Raw genomic sequence first — 18545 nt, forward strand, 5'->3', positions numbered from 1 at the left:
AGAAGGGTTCATGTCTTGCAGGAACAGGGAATCCTACTGCAGTCGTGATAAGAGTGTAAGCAAATATTACCAGGGGATGACCCTGTCCAGATCCGCTGTCCAGATCTTCCTTAGCTCCAGCGCTGGAACTACACAGATCCACCCATTGTGTAGAGGACAGAGCTGGCTACTGCAGCGTAGCGCTCATGTACTTGAACAGTGCTCCGTCCTCTACACAATGGGTGGAGATGTGTCGTTTCAGCAATCAGGCTGCTTGGGAACGGATAATCGGCGAGCTGCAGGGAACCTTGTCGATCCCACATTGACGGCCTCTATTGAGGGAAAGCCATCAATATTAAAATCCTGGGAAAACCCCAGTAAGGCATGCAATAGATTCATTCATTTAGCAGATTAACTAAAGGGCAGATAGGCAGGAGTACGACGTCAGGATCAGACTATAGGGGTTCTGCATAGGAGTTGTACACGCCACATTATGGTCTTCTTAATCAAGTACCAAACCACCAAAATAAGACCTTTGCTCAAATAAAACATAACTTTTACTAAGTTGCGCTTAAAAGTATGGGGAAACCCAGTTAAGTGCGCAAAAATACCAGTGATAACATAAATATGTATCTCAGCGAATACCAGTTACGGGTTGCTATAAATGTGGTTCTTGCGTCTCCTGTAAATATGTACGCCGTGGAACAACATTTGCGAGCAATGTCACGGGAAGAGTGTATACCATCAGAGATATGATTAACTGTAAATCAAAGGGTGTCATCTACAAAATCACGTGTAAATGTGGAAAAGACCAAGAAGGAATTCAGGCGCAGAATAGGCGAACATATTGGAGACAACACAAATGAGAGTGAGACATCAGTCTCCCGTCATATTCAGATTTGAACATGATGGAAGACTGGACTCCCTAGAATTTATGGGAATTGATTTAATTAAACAATCTGGCAGAAGAGGAAATTGGGATAAAAAGATCCTACAATGTGAGGCCAAATGGATATTTTACATGAAAACAGTGTATCCCAATAGCCTTAATGACCAATTGAATTATGGTTGTTTCATTTGAGCTACTTATGGATATGTGTAGCCATGTATAAGGACTACATAGGTGTATAGATGTGCGGTTTGATACTATGAAATACACCCCGCTTAGTGTATATATATGTATAGGTCCTCTTAGGAATAAGTATTGAGCTCTTATATTATAGCTAAATAATCTAGAATTGTATCCGCTTCTGAGTCTGCCAAAAATCCTAGATCGAGCAACAGTGCTCGTTTGTTGAATAAGTCAAGTTATCAGACTAGACGGCGGAGTTGCGCGTCACCCGGTTGCTTAGCAATGGATGACGTGTACTCGCAACGTCACGTACCTTCGGCTTGCCCCATTGTCACGTGGTTTCTCCTCCCTCTCTCCTTTTGGCGCGCGCTTCCGGCGTGCGTTCCAGCGCACAAGGAGTGGGGGTGGAGCTACTTCTGGGCTGTATCAGAGCGGGGTATTTTAAAAGGGAAACTGGCGCAATACTGAGAGCCACCCTCCTGATAAAATACACAGGCGGTGAGACGTGGAGGCTGGGCGACACTTCCCCGCACCACACTGGGACACGGACCACGGTCTGAAGCTGCCCATGGAATAAATGGACTCGTCTATGCACTCAACATCTCCAGCGTTCAACTGAACTACATATTATAGCGGTTAGTGATGTTGGATCATTTTGCTTGTGATCCTTTTACCTTATATTCAGAACAAATTGTGACTATTGTTTTTGTTTTGTATTTTTCCCTTTTGTTTTCACTTTAGTTGACTCTCTAAGATCATATACCTCCCCTGAGGAGTCCCTGTGTAGTGGGATGAAACATGTTGGGACAATAGAGAGGGATACTATTAGGGATTTAGGCCCCCTATAGGGACAGGTTCCTGACGGGGTCGCCCCTATCGGGGCGGGTGCTCTGTATTGCTGATGGGCAGGGTATAATAGCCCCTACCCCCCCACTTGGTTTAGGGATCATATTTAGGGCCATGTAGTACTCTGTCCCATGGAAAAATCCATACAGCAATGCGAGCCTAACTGCATACAAATAATCCGTTTGGAATTATACAAACGGTTGTAATACGGACAGACTGATACTCTTGGATCTGGTAAGACCATTCCTTATTATTTTAGGGTCTGTCCGGTTGCAGGTATTCAATGAGATACATATTTATGTTATCACTGTTATTTTTGAGCACTTCCCCATACTTTTAAGCGCAACTTAGTAAAAGTTATGTTTTAATTGAGCAAAGGTCTTATTTTGGTGGTTTGGTACAAGATTTGCTGAGGCCTATTAGTCGTATTACAATACAGTATACAATACAAAAAAATTTTTTTTATCTTCTTAATCAAGATTAACTGCAAATGTGGTTTATGTTATTACAGATGCATTACAGCATTGTGGGAATACTCTTTAAAAGGGTTGTGTAAGAATGGGGGGTTTCGGGTTCCGGCTTCTTCTCCTGGGTTCCCTCGCTGTAAACATCCGGTTTGACATCGCATGCAGCCAATCAACGGCCAGATGACCGGATCCTCTTGCGTCACGTGAGCATTTGTCATGACGTAAGGCGAACCAGTCACTACCGGTGACTGTGACTGGCTGCAGGCCATGTCAAACCAAATGCTTTCAACGAGGGAGTCCTGTGGAGCATCGCAGGCCAGTAAGGTAAGAAAGCGTCGCTTTACTAAAAAACCCTAATTCTTGCACAACCCGTTTAAAGAAGGCGATAAGTGTATGTGAAATTAAGGTAAATGTACACGCGGCATTTACTCACCAAAAGTAGATCTGGTACTTTTTTCTCATCACCCGCCTGTCTTTTCTTGCCAGATCAGCAACGCATAAATATTTCTAAAAAATACATGACAAATATGAGCGGATACATCTTTTTCTTTTAGCTTAAGAAAACACAATGAAAAGCTAGAAGCTGAACGTACAGGACATCTGATGACTCTGTTGCCGCTACTACTGTATGTGATCACTTCTGAGATTAACCAAGTACACCGGAATTACTGGCCAATTACTAAGGGTAATGACGGGTGGAGGGAATGTTCATAAATGACCACTGCCATGTCCATCAATTAGCCATCGAACTAGCAAACGGTCACTTGTCAGCTGATCGCATCTTTTATGTGTGATCACTTGTCGGAGGCACATATCGCTGCATAAAGAGAGGAAATGCTGATATAAAGTGTATGAGACGAGGAGGATACAAGCAAACACCCTTGTAAAAGGACGAGGGGGATACGAGCGATCTGCCCTTGTAAAAGGACCCTTAGATGGGTCAGTCACTTTCATACCGAGTAGCCATGAAGAAACAGTATGCCATATTTCAAAATCTTCTATAATAATAATAAAAAAAAAAAAAAAAAAAGAGTTCAAGGCAATGGGTCAGTAAACAGTCCGTACGTTTGACAGATAAACTACCAATTTGAAGTGGCCTATATTTTCTATGCCGACCTTAGTAAAAAAAAAAAAAAAAAAAAAAAAAAGAAGTGTACTGGAGTAAGATTCGCCAATTGGTCACATCTTCTGGCTTTCCATGCACCAGAAACTGAAATCTACACCAGCTACAAGCTGTACTCGGCGGTCTCCAGAACTTCCATAGAAATGAATGGAATGGTCGCATGCATGCTTGACTAGCAGCTTGGTTCATTTCAGAAGGCTCTATGGGGTACATGGCCCCAGTTCCCATGATCGGTGGGGGTGCCAGCGGTAGGACCCCCACCGATCTAGTAGTTATCCGCTATACACAGAAATGCCCCATACAGATTCATTGATTCTGGGCAGCAGATCCTGCTGTGTGAACAGCGATCTGCTGCCCAGAAGCAATCAATCTGTATGGAGTTGAGAAATTGCAGTAGCGATCGCTCCTCCCCAATGTCCCCATACAGTGGAGGTGATAGCTGCATGCTCGATCAACGAGCAAGCACTGATTGGGAAGGAACAGTCCCTTCCCAATAATTGCTTTCTTGCTCTGTGCACCTAAATGCGCTCTAAGCCACTGCCGCACATCTCCGTCAGTAGGCCGTCTAGCGTGACAAAAATAAAAAAAAATCGGGCTTGATGAAATCCAGTTTGTCTGCTCCTTCTTTCCCCAGCATCTTCTGTCGGGAGACCGTAAGAATGCAGGCCGGTCTGGGTTCGGCCGACTTCCTGTGTATGGGCATCCGTGTCACATCCTCTTCAGCTTACCTTTGTCCTAATAACATTCTTATCGGACTCTATGTCGGTCAGCGTATCGTAGTCATCTTCTTCTACGGAGCTCAAAGACTCCAGCCGCGGACGGGGCACAACAACATTTTCAAGAGATTTGTCTGAGGGAAATAAGAAAATAAAAAAAGTAAAAAGTTAATAAAAAAAAAATGAATGACCTACGATTCGATCACGCAGATGTGCTGCAGCCTGGCTGACAGTCATAGGTAAGTGTCCGATCAGTGAAACCCCCCTCCCCCCCATTATTGAATCTTACCATATGTAATATGTTATCAATGGGAAAACCCATTAATGTCGCTTTCTTACAGGTCACGTAGACACACTGCAGCTTATACTTTATATAATGGAGAAGATCTATACATACAATGTGCCTCAAACAACTGCTGAGTTTTATGGGTCTCCATCAATGATGGTTAATGAGTTGGTAGATCTATGGCTAACCGTACGTACCTAGCGTAGATAGCATGTGTTCTCAATGGGAAGAGGGAAGTATACAGCAGCTAACCTCCAGTGACAACAACTACAACATGCCTGACCCTTCTTTCCACTAACATCTACTATCGGTGGACGGTTGGAGCATCCCTATACACTTTAAAGGGTCCTGCTGAAAGCAGCGGGTACTGCCAACCTTCATCTAATGTGTATGGCCAGCTTAAAGGGAATGTGTCATCCGAAATGTGTCACCTATTGTTTAACCCCTTAGGGTCGAGGCCTATTTTAATTTTTGCACTTTGGATTTCTCCTCGCCACGTTCCAATAACCGTAACTTTTTTTATGTTTCCGTTCACATAGCTATATGAAGGCTTATTTTTTTGCGGGACAAGATGCATTTTTTTAATGCCACCATTTAAATCTACCATATCTTGTATTGGAAAACGGGGAAAAAAAATTCTGTGTGTGATCAAATTGAAAAAAACAAAAACAGAATTCCGCCAAGGTTTTTGGGGTTTTGACATCATAGCGTTCACTATGCGCTAAAAATGACCTGACGTCCTTATTCTGCATCTCAATACGAATGCGGCGATACCAAACTTGTATAGGTTTTTTGGTTTACTACTTAAAAAAAAAAAAAAAAAAAAAAAAACTTTGAAAAAATAAATAATTTATTTGCATTGCCATATTCTGACAGCCATAACTCTTTTATACTTCGGTCTACAGAGCCGTATGAGGACTGTATTTTTTATTGGTACCATTTTTGTGGGACGTACGTCCTTTTGATCAATGTTATTTAATTTCTTTGGAGGGACAAGATGACAAAGAAAATGAAATTGTGTGATTTTCCTTTTCGTTACGGACTTTACCGTACAGGAATTTAAAAAAATAGTTCAGACATTTTCAGATGCGGCGATACCCAATATGTTTATTTTTTTTTTGTTTATATATTTTTATATGTAAAATTGTGAAAGGAGGCGAATTAAACTTAATATATCTTATTTTTTTTTAGGCCCTTAGACCCCCTTCACGCGGGCGTCGCGGGTGAGGGCCGGATGCGTTCAGGGTGCATTGCGGGAAACCCTCGCGAGTAGGCACGCAATTGCAGTACGTTTTGTGTGCGATTGCGTTCCGATGTTCAGTTTTTTCCGCGCAAGTGCAATGTGTTTTGCACCCGTGTGAGAAAAAACTGATTGTGGTACCCAGACCCGAACCTCTTCACTGAAGTTCGGGTTTGAGTTAGGTGTTCTGTAGATTTTATTATTTTCTTTTAGAACATGGTTATAACGGAAAATAATAGCATTCTTTAATACAGAATGCTAAGTATAATGTCCATTGAGGGTTAAAACATAATAAAAACATTACTCCCCTCATCCACTTGATGGCGCAGCCGGTTCTTTCAGGACCTGCAAAAGGACCTTTGATGACGTAATCGTGCAGGTTCTGAATTAAGTTAGAAGGTCCGATTACGTCAAAGGTCCTTTTGCAGGTCCTGAAAGAAGAAGCAAGAAGACGATGCCGGCTGTGCGATCAAGTGGATGACGCGAGTTCATTTATTATTTTTTTTTAACCCCTCCAGCCCTATTTTAGTAAGCATTCTGTATTAAGAATGCTATTATTTTCCCTTATAACAATGTTATAAGGGAAAATAATACAGTGAATTAACTTTAATGGGGTCCGGGGTTGCTCATCCCTATCATCTCCTAGCAACCATGCGTAAAAATCACACCGCATCCGCACTTGCCTGCGTTGCGTGAAAAACGCTGAATACAGAACATGCTGCGATTTTCACGCAATGCACAAGTGATGCGTGAAAATCACCGCTCATGTGCACAGCCCCATAGAAATGAATGGGTCTAGATTCAGTGCGGGTGCAATGCGTTCACCTCACGCATTACACCCGGGCGGGAAAACTCGCCCGTGTGAAAGGCGCCTTAGGGGCCTAATACATGGGATCTTTTGATCTCCTCCCCTATTCACCCTAATAGATCTCTATTAGGGTGAATAGGATTTCTACACACTTCATTCTGGGCTGTGCCTCGTGCATTGCTCAGTATGGAGAAAGCCATGGCAGGCCTGGATCGCTTCAGGGGCGTCAAGGCTGCCATGGCAACTGATCGAAGCCCCGTGATTTCACTGCGGGGGCTCCGACCGGAAGGCAGCAGGAGCCGCAACCTTCACTCACAGGTGCCGCGATCAGTGCTAATCGCGGCACCTGAGGGGTTAAATGACGGGGCGGCGCAATCGCCACTCCTTGTCAGTTCGGGTGGGTGCCGGCTGGTACCTGCCGCTTATGGAGCTGGTCCGCAGCAGAGGCCCGCTCCATAGATCCCCTCACGCATTATGATGTACAGGTACGTCATAATGTGTGAAGGGGTTAATAACATACAGCACTGCTCCTCTATTGTATACATAACTCAAATATATAATGGAAGTTGATGTATGCAGACTGCAGTCCGATGGCAATAGTTTACAGGTATATAAAATCAGGCTCCCAGTTATTCCGTGCATTCACATGACCGCATCTGTTTTGCAGTCTGCAAATCACGGATCAGTAAAATGCAGATATCAGCTGTGTGCATCCCGCATTTTCCCTTCCACAGGTCCTGCACTATGTAACAAATTACTACTCTTGACAAAACAGGTTTTATTTTTTTTAGTGGGGCCGCAGGACGGATGTATGGATGCGGACACACTGTGTGCTGTCCGCATTTTTTTGACCCCCAGTGAAATGAATGGGTCTGCCAAAAACGCGGATCAGATGCAGACCAAAAATATGTCCCCTTATTATTCTAGACTCTAGTGGATGCTCGGAAATCTCCCGATCTCTGGCACCGACTCCTGCTAAGCCACAGGCTCAGACAACAATATGTTTTTTGTATTCGGTATGGAGGCTGTCTGCAATCCTCCTGTAATACCGCATAATGAGTTCATAGGCCGCTGGATAGCACACAGGTAGCGGCACTTAAACTGCTCCTGACCTTAAAAATGAGATAAGATGTGTTGGATAAACACAGAGGAGAAAATCTTCCCCTTATATCTTTACTAGAAATCCAGAAAATCTAGATGATCCCCTCGGACCCTGAACATAATCCCTGTTTACATAAGATGAGCAGATGTGGATTTGGTTTACAGAGCCCGACAGAAAGAGGTCCTGACATTTTACAGGATGATGTTCCTGCAGAAGAAAGACATTTCCTGATGATAATATTAGAGAACTGCACACATAGCACTTCCCCAATATTAAGGTCGCTATGGGAAATGCTCTTTTTAACCACTGGAGTGCTGCAGAAAAAAAGTACAAGCTCCCTGTAGTCCTTAGGTTACGGCTACATGGACACTTTTGCGGCGCACCATTAGGATTGCAAATGTCGCACTGCTCGCCATGCTTAAAGGGGTATACCCCTTTTAGACAATGGGGGCATATCGTTAGGATATGCCCCCATTGACTGATAGGTGCGGGTCCCACCTCTGGGACCTGGCTGCACCAACACCGAGAACGGAGCAGGGAAGGTGGTGGCCAAGCGCTCTCCTCATAGTAGTGAATCGGAGCTCACCGTGCTTACGCAGCCACCGCTCCCATTCATTTCTATGCGGCCCGAGGGAAATAGCCGAGGCGGCGGTCGGCTATTTTCGGCAGCCCCATAGAAATTAATGGAGGGCGGGCAACTGCGCATGCACAGTGTGCCCCCCACAACTTTCAGGGATCCATTCTCGATGTAGGTGCGGGTCCCACCTCTGGGTCCTTATTGTCTGAGGTGGGAATAACCCTTTAATGATTAGGATCATGGATTTCTGCAACTGCAATGTCACAGGGCAAACAGCTCCCAACCAGAAGTGTAATTTGTAGCTCTGGGGCCCCCAAGGTAAAATCATTATCAGGAACCCCTATCTAACATGCTTCATTTACAGCCCTGGCCATATGGGGAAGAATGATAAAAAGGGTCCCTCTAAGGCTCCTGAGCCCAAATGCATGCGCACTCTTTGCGTCCCCTATACTTACGCCCTTGTTTGCGACCACATTCGCCATCTTTAGGTGCAGCCCCACCCTAAAAGCCTCAGGCACAATTTTCCAATTTCTCTATTTCATCGCAGAAAAATAAAAATAACGGATTGCATGTGTCATAAAACAGACACCAAAGTCGCCTGATGGATCCCTCTAACTTATAATGGGTTCTATCAAGTTTCAATCTGATAGGAAGAATGGTGCAAATACTAAGCTATTCCTCCCATCATTTCCAGTGGAAGTGTGAACAGGATTTATGACAACAATAACCATGTAAGGGACAGAATGTATGTCGTACAGGCAGATCTCACTTTGACAGATGTAGCAGAGGTGACCTTGTCATTTGCCAATGCTCATTTTGATTTCCATGTGTATTTTAAAAAGGTCTGCAGGTAATTATCTCATCAACGTAACAGCGTTATTGCAATGCACAAACCGTGCAGCCCCTCAAATGAAATGATGATAACTAGTGTTGGGCGAAGCGAGCTTTGGATGCTTCATCTGAAGTCGTGGAGATTCGTCTCAGTACAGTATTAGAATGTATGGGCTCTGATGAGCCGAAGTTATTCACGAAGTCGTGCATGACTTTGTTTAATAACTTCGGTAGTTGATTTTTAAAGTAGAAAATCAGTTTAAAACTTGAAACTAAACTCTGGTTTGGTTCTGAGGTACTAGTCAGAACCGAAGCCGAGTCGGTTTCAAGTTTTAAAGGGGTTTTCCACTTCAAAAATCAACTACCGAAGTTATTAAACAACATCACGTGCGACTTCGTGACTAACTTATTTCGGCTCATCTGAGCCCATACATTCTGATACTATACGGAGACGGATCTCCGTATAGTATTATTCCGAAGTTTTGGATGAAGCATCTGAAGCTCGCGTCGCTCAACACTAATGATCACAATGATCTTTATACGTGGACATAGTACACTGTCCACATGTGACCGGATACTTGTAGGTTACCTGTGTAACTGTACGTGGCCTCTGCTGATGACATCAGACTTTCTGTACCATCTGGACTGGCAATGGAACTGTTCTCTGCTGCACAATAAAGATAGACAAGAGAAATGAGCAAAGGCTGTGAAAGGATTTCGAAATAAAGCACATTGTGAATTTACAGGCTATGTACACCTACTGAGGCAATTTTTTTTTTAATGATTGTATTTTACTCTTTTTTGGCTAAAAATTATTTTTTCAATTGGCCTTTATTAAAAATATTGAGTCGTTCTGTCACAAAGGGTTAATGTTTTTCTAGCTGTGTGACTGATACTTTCACTTTGTGCCGGTCATCTAATAAACCTCATCTCTAAATTACTAAGTGGTCATAAAAACGTATTTAATCCATATTCTTATGAGTAAGATAAGAACCTAGCTATAATGAGTGTTTAGAAGGTCAGAGAGCAGAGATAAGGAGCCCGTCAGCTCCTGGTCTGACGGGAAAGACAGAAAATCCAAAGGGTGCTACTAGAGCATCTCAGCTCTGTACAGAAATAAGGATGCAATTTTTTGAATAAAGACCAATTAAAAAATTACATTTTAGCTCAAAATGAGTACAATGCAATAATTTAAAAAAAATTGCCCCCAAAAGGTGTACATGGCCTTTAACTAAAATGAAGCTATGGACATTGATTTATAAGGAACTGCATTGACAGCAATTTCATAAAGCCCTGTGCAGACTACATGAACATCATGCAGGTTTTATTAAAAGAGCAACCACATAATTGCCACCAATCATACCACAGATAAAATACAGCACTTAATATATTATAAACCGACCAGCCAGAACATTGTGTAGGTCCCAACAGTCTGCCAAAACAGCTCTGAACCATCATAGCATGGACTCTACAAGACCTCTGAAGGTGTCCTATGGTATCTGGTACTAAGACGTTAGCAGTACATCCTGTAAGTCCTGTAAGTATGGAGGTGCAGCCTCCATGGACCGGACTTGTTTTCCAGCACTTCTCAATCCGATCGAGCATCTTTGAGATCTAGAGAATTTGGAGGCCAAAACATCACTCTGAACCTAGGAGAAGTCCTCATTCTGCACCAGGTGCAATGATGGCGGTTTTCGGGTGTGTGCGACTGCAACTAGGCCCAAAGTAAAAGAGGTCCCAGCAGCCTCACATTCCCCAAAAAGTTCAGTTTTCAACAGGATCTGAGTCCTCAAAGCATTTTGTGTTCTGACAAACAGTAATACAATATTGTTCAGGGAGCTCACCGGAATATAGCTCAGCCTGCTGTACCACCTAGCTATTGTAGAAATACTGTTCAATTAATGGCTGGCTTCATACCAAAAGGAACACCAAATTAGAGGAACATACCCATGTATTATCATTTACCCCTTAAAAAACAATATATTATACATGCATCACACATAAACCTAAATTATTTTCATACAAAACCTTTTAAAAAAAACTTTTTTATTTTTAAATGGCCAGTATAATTATTAGATGTATAGTCCTTAGATTGGAATAAAATGTAGTCACGGTCTTCCATTCCTAGTGCGGAGCTCTCGCACTATTTTAAGACAGTTCTGTATTCCACAGCGATGTTACAAATGTCTAAGATTCTTTGCTGTTAATGTCTTGCTATATATCTTGTATAATAGTTGTTATGCAATACTCATATTATTGCTACTTTTTATATTGTGCCTGCCTCTTCATATCACAGTTCCATATGTGGCATATTCATTCAATTTTACATCAGCTATGGAGTTAGATGTAATACAATGTTTTTTCGCTTACCAGACTCCCGTTTTGTTGTTAAATATAGCTGGTATCTGGCATACAGACGCGTTTCATTGTCTCATCTGCAGCTGCGAATCTCTTGCGCTGTCAATTCCCACGCTGCTAGTGCCGGCACTTACTTCCCTGCGCATGCGGGTTGAGAGCTGTGAGACGCTGACTGTATTGAATGCTTTCAAGCGCTGACTTTATTCGGTACCTGTGCGATTTTCTCATTACCGCAGATATTTGTATTTTCTTTATATTGCTGTGTTTGGATTATTTGGTGAATGGTGAATCATCCAAACAGCGATATAATTACAAATATCTGCGGTAATAAGAAAATCGCACAGGTACCGAAAAAAAGCCTTGAAAGCCTTCAATACAGTCAGCGTCTCACAGCTCTCAACCCGCATGCGCGGAGAAGTGCCGGCACCAGCGCGCAAATCAAGCGTGGGAATTAGCAGCGGAAGAGATTCGCAGCTGCAGATGAGACAAGGAAACGCGTCTGTATGCCAGATACCAGCTATATTTAACAACAAAACGGGAGTCTGGTAAGCGAAAAAACATTGTATTACATCTAACTCCATAGCTGACGTAAAATTTTATGAATATGCCACATATGGAACTGTGATATGAAGAGGCAGGCACAATATAAAAAGTAGCAATAATCTGAGTATTGCATAACAACTATTATACAAGATATATAGCAAGACATTACCAGCAAAGAATCTTGCAGACATTTGTAACATCGCTGTGGAATACAGAACTGTCTTAAAATAGTGCGAGAGCTCCGCACTAGGAAAGGGAGACCGCGACTACATTTTATTCCAATCTAAGGGTCCATTCACACGTCCGTAAGTGTTTTGCGGAACCCGCAAATTGTGGATCTGAGAAACATGGACACCGGCCATGAGCGTTCCTCATTTTACAGACCACACATGGCCGGCACTATAATAGAAAATGCCTATTCTTGTCCGCTATGGCGGACAAGAATAGGACATGTTCTATTTTTTTCCGGAGCCGCGGACCGGAAGTTCGGGGCTGCGGAACAGAAGTGCAGATTCGGACAGCACACTGTGCTGTCCGCATCTTTTCCGGCCCCATTGAAAGTTAATGGCTCCGCACCCGGACCATTCAAACGGACGTCTGAATGGAGCCTAAGGACTATACGTGTAATTATTATACTGGCCATTTAAAAAAATATAATAATTTTTTTTTAAGGTTTTGTATGAAAATAATTTAGGTTTATGTGTGATGCATGTATAATATATTGTTTTTTAAGGGGTAAATGATAATAAATGGGTATGTTCTTCTAATTTAATTTTCTTTTTGGTATAAAGCCAGCCATTAACAGCATTTCGTGTTCTGAACCAGCTGCTGAATATAGTCACGGTGGATTAGGTTTTAATAATAGGCCCAATGGTTACTCGTTATGCCACTGCCTTGAACTCTTTGTCATGTTCCTCAAATCATTCCTGAACAATTTTTGCAGCGTGGCCTGGGCGTCATCCTGCTGAACATAGCCACTGCCATTAGAGAACAAAGGGGGGGTACAATGTTTAATTAGGTGGTAAGTGTCAGATCTACATAAATGCCAGGACCCAAAGTTTCCCAGCAGAATACTGCCCAGAGGATCACACTGCCTCCACCAGCTTGTCTTCTGCCCATAGTACATCCCGGTGCACGATGTAAAAGAAAATGCGATTTATTAGACCAAATCACTTTCTTCCATTGCTCTATGATCTAGTTCTGATGCTCACGTGCCCATTAAAGTCACTTCTGGAAGTGGACAGTGGTCCACATGGGCACTCGGACAGGTCTACAGCTAAAAAGCCCCATACACAGTAAGCTGTGATGTCCTGTGTGGTTTTATCATATTTAGCATTAACATTTTTCAGATACGTGTGCTCTTCTGAGGGTCTAGAGGGGATAACCTTCTCTCCCCACATACATCAATCAGCCTTGGATCACTTCTGGTAGGCACTAACCGCTACATACCGGAAACACCCACAACACCTGCCATTTTGGAGATACTCTGACTCGTCTACCCTTGTCAAAGTTGCTTAGATCCTTAGACTTCTCCATTTTTCCTGCTTCCAGAGCTTCAACTTCAAGAACTCACTGGTCAGGCGCTGTCTCAAATACTGCATATCCCACCCATCGACAGAGGCCATGGTCAGACGATAATCCGTTCTGATCACTTACCCATGGTGCCATAACTACAACCGTCATATCTCTGATCCATAGAAGACTTCCCTAGAAACAGGCGACAAGAAAAAGACAAATTGATGAAAAGAGAAAGAAAAACACCATGAACGACGAAGGGGGGACATGCTGCGAGATAGTGAATAGGATAGAAATGCCCAGGTCTCTGCGAGAGAATGTGGGAAAGTAACTGCTACCAACAATATAAAAAAGGGGGCGTCAGGCAAACCACAAAACGATTTTTGGATTGCTGTCAGTCTAAGAAATGCCACAAAGTTAGTAGTAAATGATAACACAACAAAGAAAATGGAAGCTAGTAAAATGCAGTTCAGCGGTCTGATACGTGGCGAGTTTGTAGCACTTCTAAGACTGCAGAAAGTGCAAGAAACAACATGGCAAACTGTGGAAACTTCCAATAGTCCGAAAAGTATACCAGTCCACACCCCAACAGTCCCAGGCATGCCAAACTATTGGAAGTTTACAGGATAGAAAGGCCGACCCCTTCACCAGTAGTGACAAGTTCTGGACACATGCCAGGGTTAGAATTCATTCTAGTGAAAAGACCGTGAGGAAACCATGCATGAAGTTAGACCAGGGATGCACAAGCTACAGTCCAGGGGCCACATGTGGCCCACCATACCATTCTGTGCCCCAACCATCTGGTCACAGGCATGCTTGTCTGTCTGCTCCCTTGTATTTTCCACTTCAGAGAGTGGTACATAGCTCTGGAGCAGGGACGTACTAATGATGCCCTGTTTGGCCATGTCTAGGATCTCCATACATTAGCAGAATGGGGGATCCCTGTGTGGCACTCCAGAGAGGAGCAGACAAGGTCATGCCCACGTGTGGCTACCTTCATTGTCCCCCTATTCTTCCGACATAGGTTTGGCTACCTTCATTACACCCCCATTCTTGACATACATGTTCCTACCTTAATTGTTCTCCCATACTTCTGACATACGACTGGCTTCCTTCATTGTGCCCCCCATTCTTCCGACATAGGTTTGGCTACCTTCATTATACCCCCATTCTTGACATACAGGCAGCTACAGTACTTTCATTTTACCTTCATTCTTCCCACATACTCGTGGCTACCTTCATTGTGCCCCCATTCTTCAGACATAAATGCGGCTACCTTCATTGTGCCCCCATTCCTCAGACATCCATGCGGCTACCTTCATTGTGCCCCCATTCTTCAGACATAAATGCGGCTACCTTCATTGTGCCCCCATTCTTCAGACATCCATGCGGCTACCTTCATTGTGCCCCCATTCCTCAGACATAAATGTGGCTACCTTCATTGTGCCCCCATTCCTCAGACATACATGTGGCTACCTTCATTGTGCCCCCATTCTTCAGACATACATGTGGCTACCTTCATTGTACCCCCATTCTTCAGACATACATGCGGCTACCTTCATTGTGCCCCCATTCTTCAGACATAAATGCGGCTACCTTCATTGTGCCCCCCATTCCTCAGACATACGTGCGGCTACCTTCATTGTGCCCCCATTCTTTTGACAGGTGGAGACCTGGGAGTGGCACCTGTCAGACGTTTATGACACATACTTTTAATAGGCCATAAATGTCTCTCATATATGGTATTACCCTGTAGTTTTACTGCAGTCCTTGGGACTGGTTTAATCTGACAATGTGGCCCTTGGACCAGAAGAGGTTGTGCACCCCTGAGTAAGGCGCTTTCGTTATAACGTTAGTGGATATTTACATAGTTACATCAAGTCCAACCTAAGATCCAAGAGGATCAATAGGATAAAACCACAAAAGATGTGAATACATGAATATCAACATAAAATACATCAAACATTACCCATAAACAGAAATAAGCTATAGTCACACTGGTAACCTGGCTTCGGGATGGCATGGGACTGTGCCAGGTACTGTACATTGCATGCAGCTCTACCCACAGACTACTGAGGCCCTCAAATATCTCTTACCGAGCAGAGATGCTGGAAACGGTAAACGGTAAAAGCAGAAAAACATAGTTAACCTATAGCAGTACAACAAGCTAATGCACATACCAAGATACGGAATATCTGACACATCAGTACTATGCGAAACGAGCGGAGAGAGCACTTGCTAAAGAGGGCCGGTCACCTCTCTACTAAATACTTAAATCCCCATAAAACAACTATTCTGGAGCACCTGTTCTTAGATGTGTGGTTCCTTTGTTATTCCCTCTGGAAATGCATAAATAAATTGACAACTGGGTGTAACCATCTCTCCTGTCAATGGGATGTGTTCCTACACAGGCTAACACCGTCAGCACCGATTGCACAGTGTTAAAGAGTAGGGACAGACCCCTTTGACAAATAAAACAGTAAGGCCCACTTGTCAATGTATTCATATGTTTCAGGGAGGAATAACAGATGAGCTGCACAATGTAGACTTCTATGAAAAGATGCTCCAGAATTGTAATTACATGGCGAATACAAGTAGCTACTAAAACAAACATGTGAGGACAGGCGATAGGTCCTCTTTAAACTAGGATGTATATGTCCCAGATGTATTCAGGGTTGAGATGTGCTGAGGTGACACCCTAAACCAGTGATGGCTAACCATGGCACTCCAGCTGTGGTAAAACCACAACTCCCAAGATGCCCCCCTTGCTTGGCTGCTCTCAGAACTCTATAGAAATAAATGGAACATGCTGGGAGTCGTAGTTTCACCACAGCTGGAGTGCCAAGGTTAGCCATCACTGCCCTAAACTGAACACTATCATGAGAATATACTGTAACATAACGGTGGTTACAAAAAAAAAAAAAAAAGCAATTTTTTTTTAAAAAGACTATTAATATCATCATTTCCACAGACCAACAGGGTTTTCTAGTTTTTAAAGGGATTGTCCCACAAAAAATATTCTACAATTTTCAAACCAGCTCCTAGATCTGAATACTTTTGTATTTGCATGTAATTAAAAATGTACCACAGTCACCGAGTTATTCAGTAAACTGTATCTGTATAGCGCCACCTGCTGTTTTATTTTCCTTATTTCTTTGACCTGGTCACTGAGATGGCCGCACATGCTCAGTTTCATCCTTCAACTGCCTCCTGAGCTGTGATAGGGAGAGCTGAGACACCCCCCCTGAGCTGTGATAGGGAGAGCTGAGACACCCCCCCTGAGCTGTGATAGGGAGAGCTGAGACACACCCCCTGAGCTGTGATAGGGAGAGCATGGACACGCCTCCTGAGCTGCAGCAGAAAAGACACTCCCCTGAGCGGTCAGCTTGATATAAATCTAGCAGAGCAATGAATGGGGAGATCTCTGGATCCATGTGAGGTACAGGGCTGGTTCTAGCTTTGTCATGTACTATACGATGTCTGATTGTCATTTTTTACATTAATCATGGGGTAACCCATTTAACTATTGATGACTTATCCTCAGGATAGGTCATCACTATCTGATCAATGGGCCGTCCCATTTAAACAAACAGGACTGTGCTATGCACTATACAATGAACAATCAGCTGATCGGCAGGGGTACGGGGTGTCGGATCACCACTGATCAGATATTGAGAACTTATTCTGAGGTATTTCATTCCTGGAAAGCTCCTTTGATTCTGCCCCTTGCGGTGGGAGACGGTAGAGATTACCTGTTTCGTCATTCAAGGTTCCCACGGAATGAAGTAACCCGGCTTCTTTCTTGTTCTTTCTGTTCATGAAGAAGATACAGAACATATAGACATGCTGCTGATCTGTAAATTGCTTAATGGGTCACTGTGCTTTCAGAAAACGTTTAATATGTTATAAGGACGTATGAAAGGTTTTGATTGGTGGGGGTCCGAGGGCTGAGACCCCCACCAATCTCTAGAACGAGGGGAGAGAAGTGCATTCTCTCTTCTCCCTGCAGGAAATAAAGCAAGGCGGATTAAATAGAAAGTCTATGGGCCTATCTTCTGCAGCGACGAAAGAGAGAGAACGTTAAGCGAGCGCTCAGACCCCCACCGATTTAAACTTTTGATATGTCTCAAAGCACAGTGACCCCTTTAAGTGACATATTCATCCTATCTAAAATATAAACCAACCACTGCTGTGGTTCTTTTCTGATCGGCCTCTGAACATGAGAGCAGTTATCTGACGGACTGCTTTCGGCTTTTCCTCCAGATTTGCAGGAGGTTCTACATCAATAGAGGAAAATATAGTAATATACTATAATATATAGAGTATTAAAGGGGTTCTGAAGGCTTTTTAATATTGATGACCTATCTTGAGGTTAGGTCATCAATATCAGATCGGCAGGGGTCTGACACCCGGCAAACTCGCCGATCAGCTGTATGAAGAGAAGGTGCGTGCAATGTGTACGTGCCGTCACCTGTTTTGCCATACACATATCGGCAGCAAGCAGGAAAAGAGACAGGAGACAGCACATGCACACTGCGCACGCCTTCCATTCATACAGCTGATCGGCGGGGGTGCCAGGTGCGGATAGGTCATCAATAGTAAAAGCCCAGAGAACCCCCTCTAACACTGATCCCTCAGCTCCGATCTCAGAAGCTGCAGCAGATATAGTCTGATGGTTTACCCCCATCGATCCATAGTGTCGTGGTACGTGTATACTTCTCTATGGACATCTCTTGTCTATGGTAATGAAAGGGTCTGTCCAGTTCTGTTTAGTTCTTGGGGGAGATTGGGAAGTCTTTTTTGCTTTGACGTAATTTGCACCACATTTATCAGCACATTGTTTAATACACTTGGTGCAACATTAAAGGGATGGTCCGTCAATTACAAATAGGCACCCCAGCCGATCAGCTGTTCGAGGGTAGCACTAGTACGGGAAGTAGGTGCCAAAAATACATTGTTCCGTCCAGAGTGGTGGGCAGCGCTTGGAAGTGCATGGAAGCAGTGCTGCCATCACCAGCTTTGTCCACTACACAATAGACGGAGCTATGAAGTAACCAGGGCTACTGCAGAACAGGTGATTGG

General features: G+C 43.5%; 1 protein-coding gene across 2 annotated transcripts in view; it reads right to left on the reverse strand.

Moving 5' to 3' along the window:
- SIDT2 (SID1 transmembrane family member 2) overlaps positions 1-18545 on the reverse strand; it is an 86832-nt gene that overhangs the window by 17713 nt on the left and 50574 nt on the right. The window contains exons 11-16 of one of the 2 annotated variants that reach the window (XM_040425967.1): positions 17216-17274; positions 15560-15571; positions 13605-13655; positions 9637-9714; positions 4216-4337; positions 2798-2871 (exon numbers count right to left, since the gene is read on the reverse strand). In XM_040425967.1, the coding sequence (XP_040281901.1) occupies positions 2798-2871; positions 4216-4337; positions 9637-9714; positions 13605-13655; positions 15560-15571; positions 17216-17274 (396 nt within the window). The remainder of the gene's footprint in view (positions 1-2797; positions 2872-4215; positions 4338-9636; positions 9715-13604; positions 13656-15559; positions 15572-17215; positions 17275-18545) is intronic. The other variant, XM_040425977.1, reaches the window with a different exon arrangement.

The sequence above is a fragment of the Bufo bufo genome, chromosome 1, assembly GCF_905171765.1.
Source record: "Bufo bufo chromosome 1, aBufBuf1.1, whole genome shotgun sequence".
NCBI classification, from domain to species: Eukaryota; Metazoa; Chordata; class Amphibia; order Anura; family Bufonidae; genus Bufo; species Bufo bufo.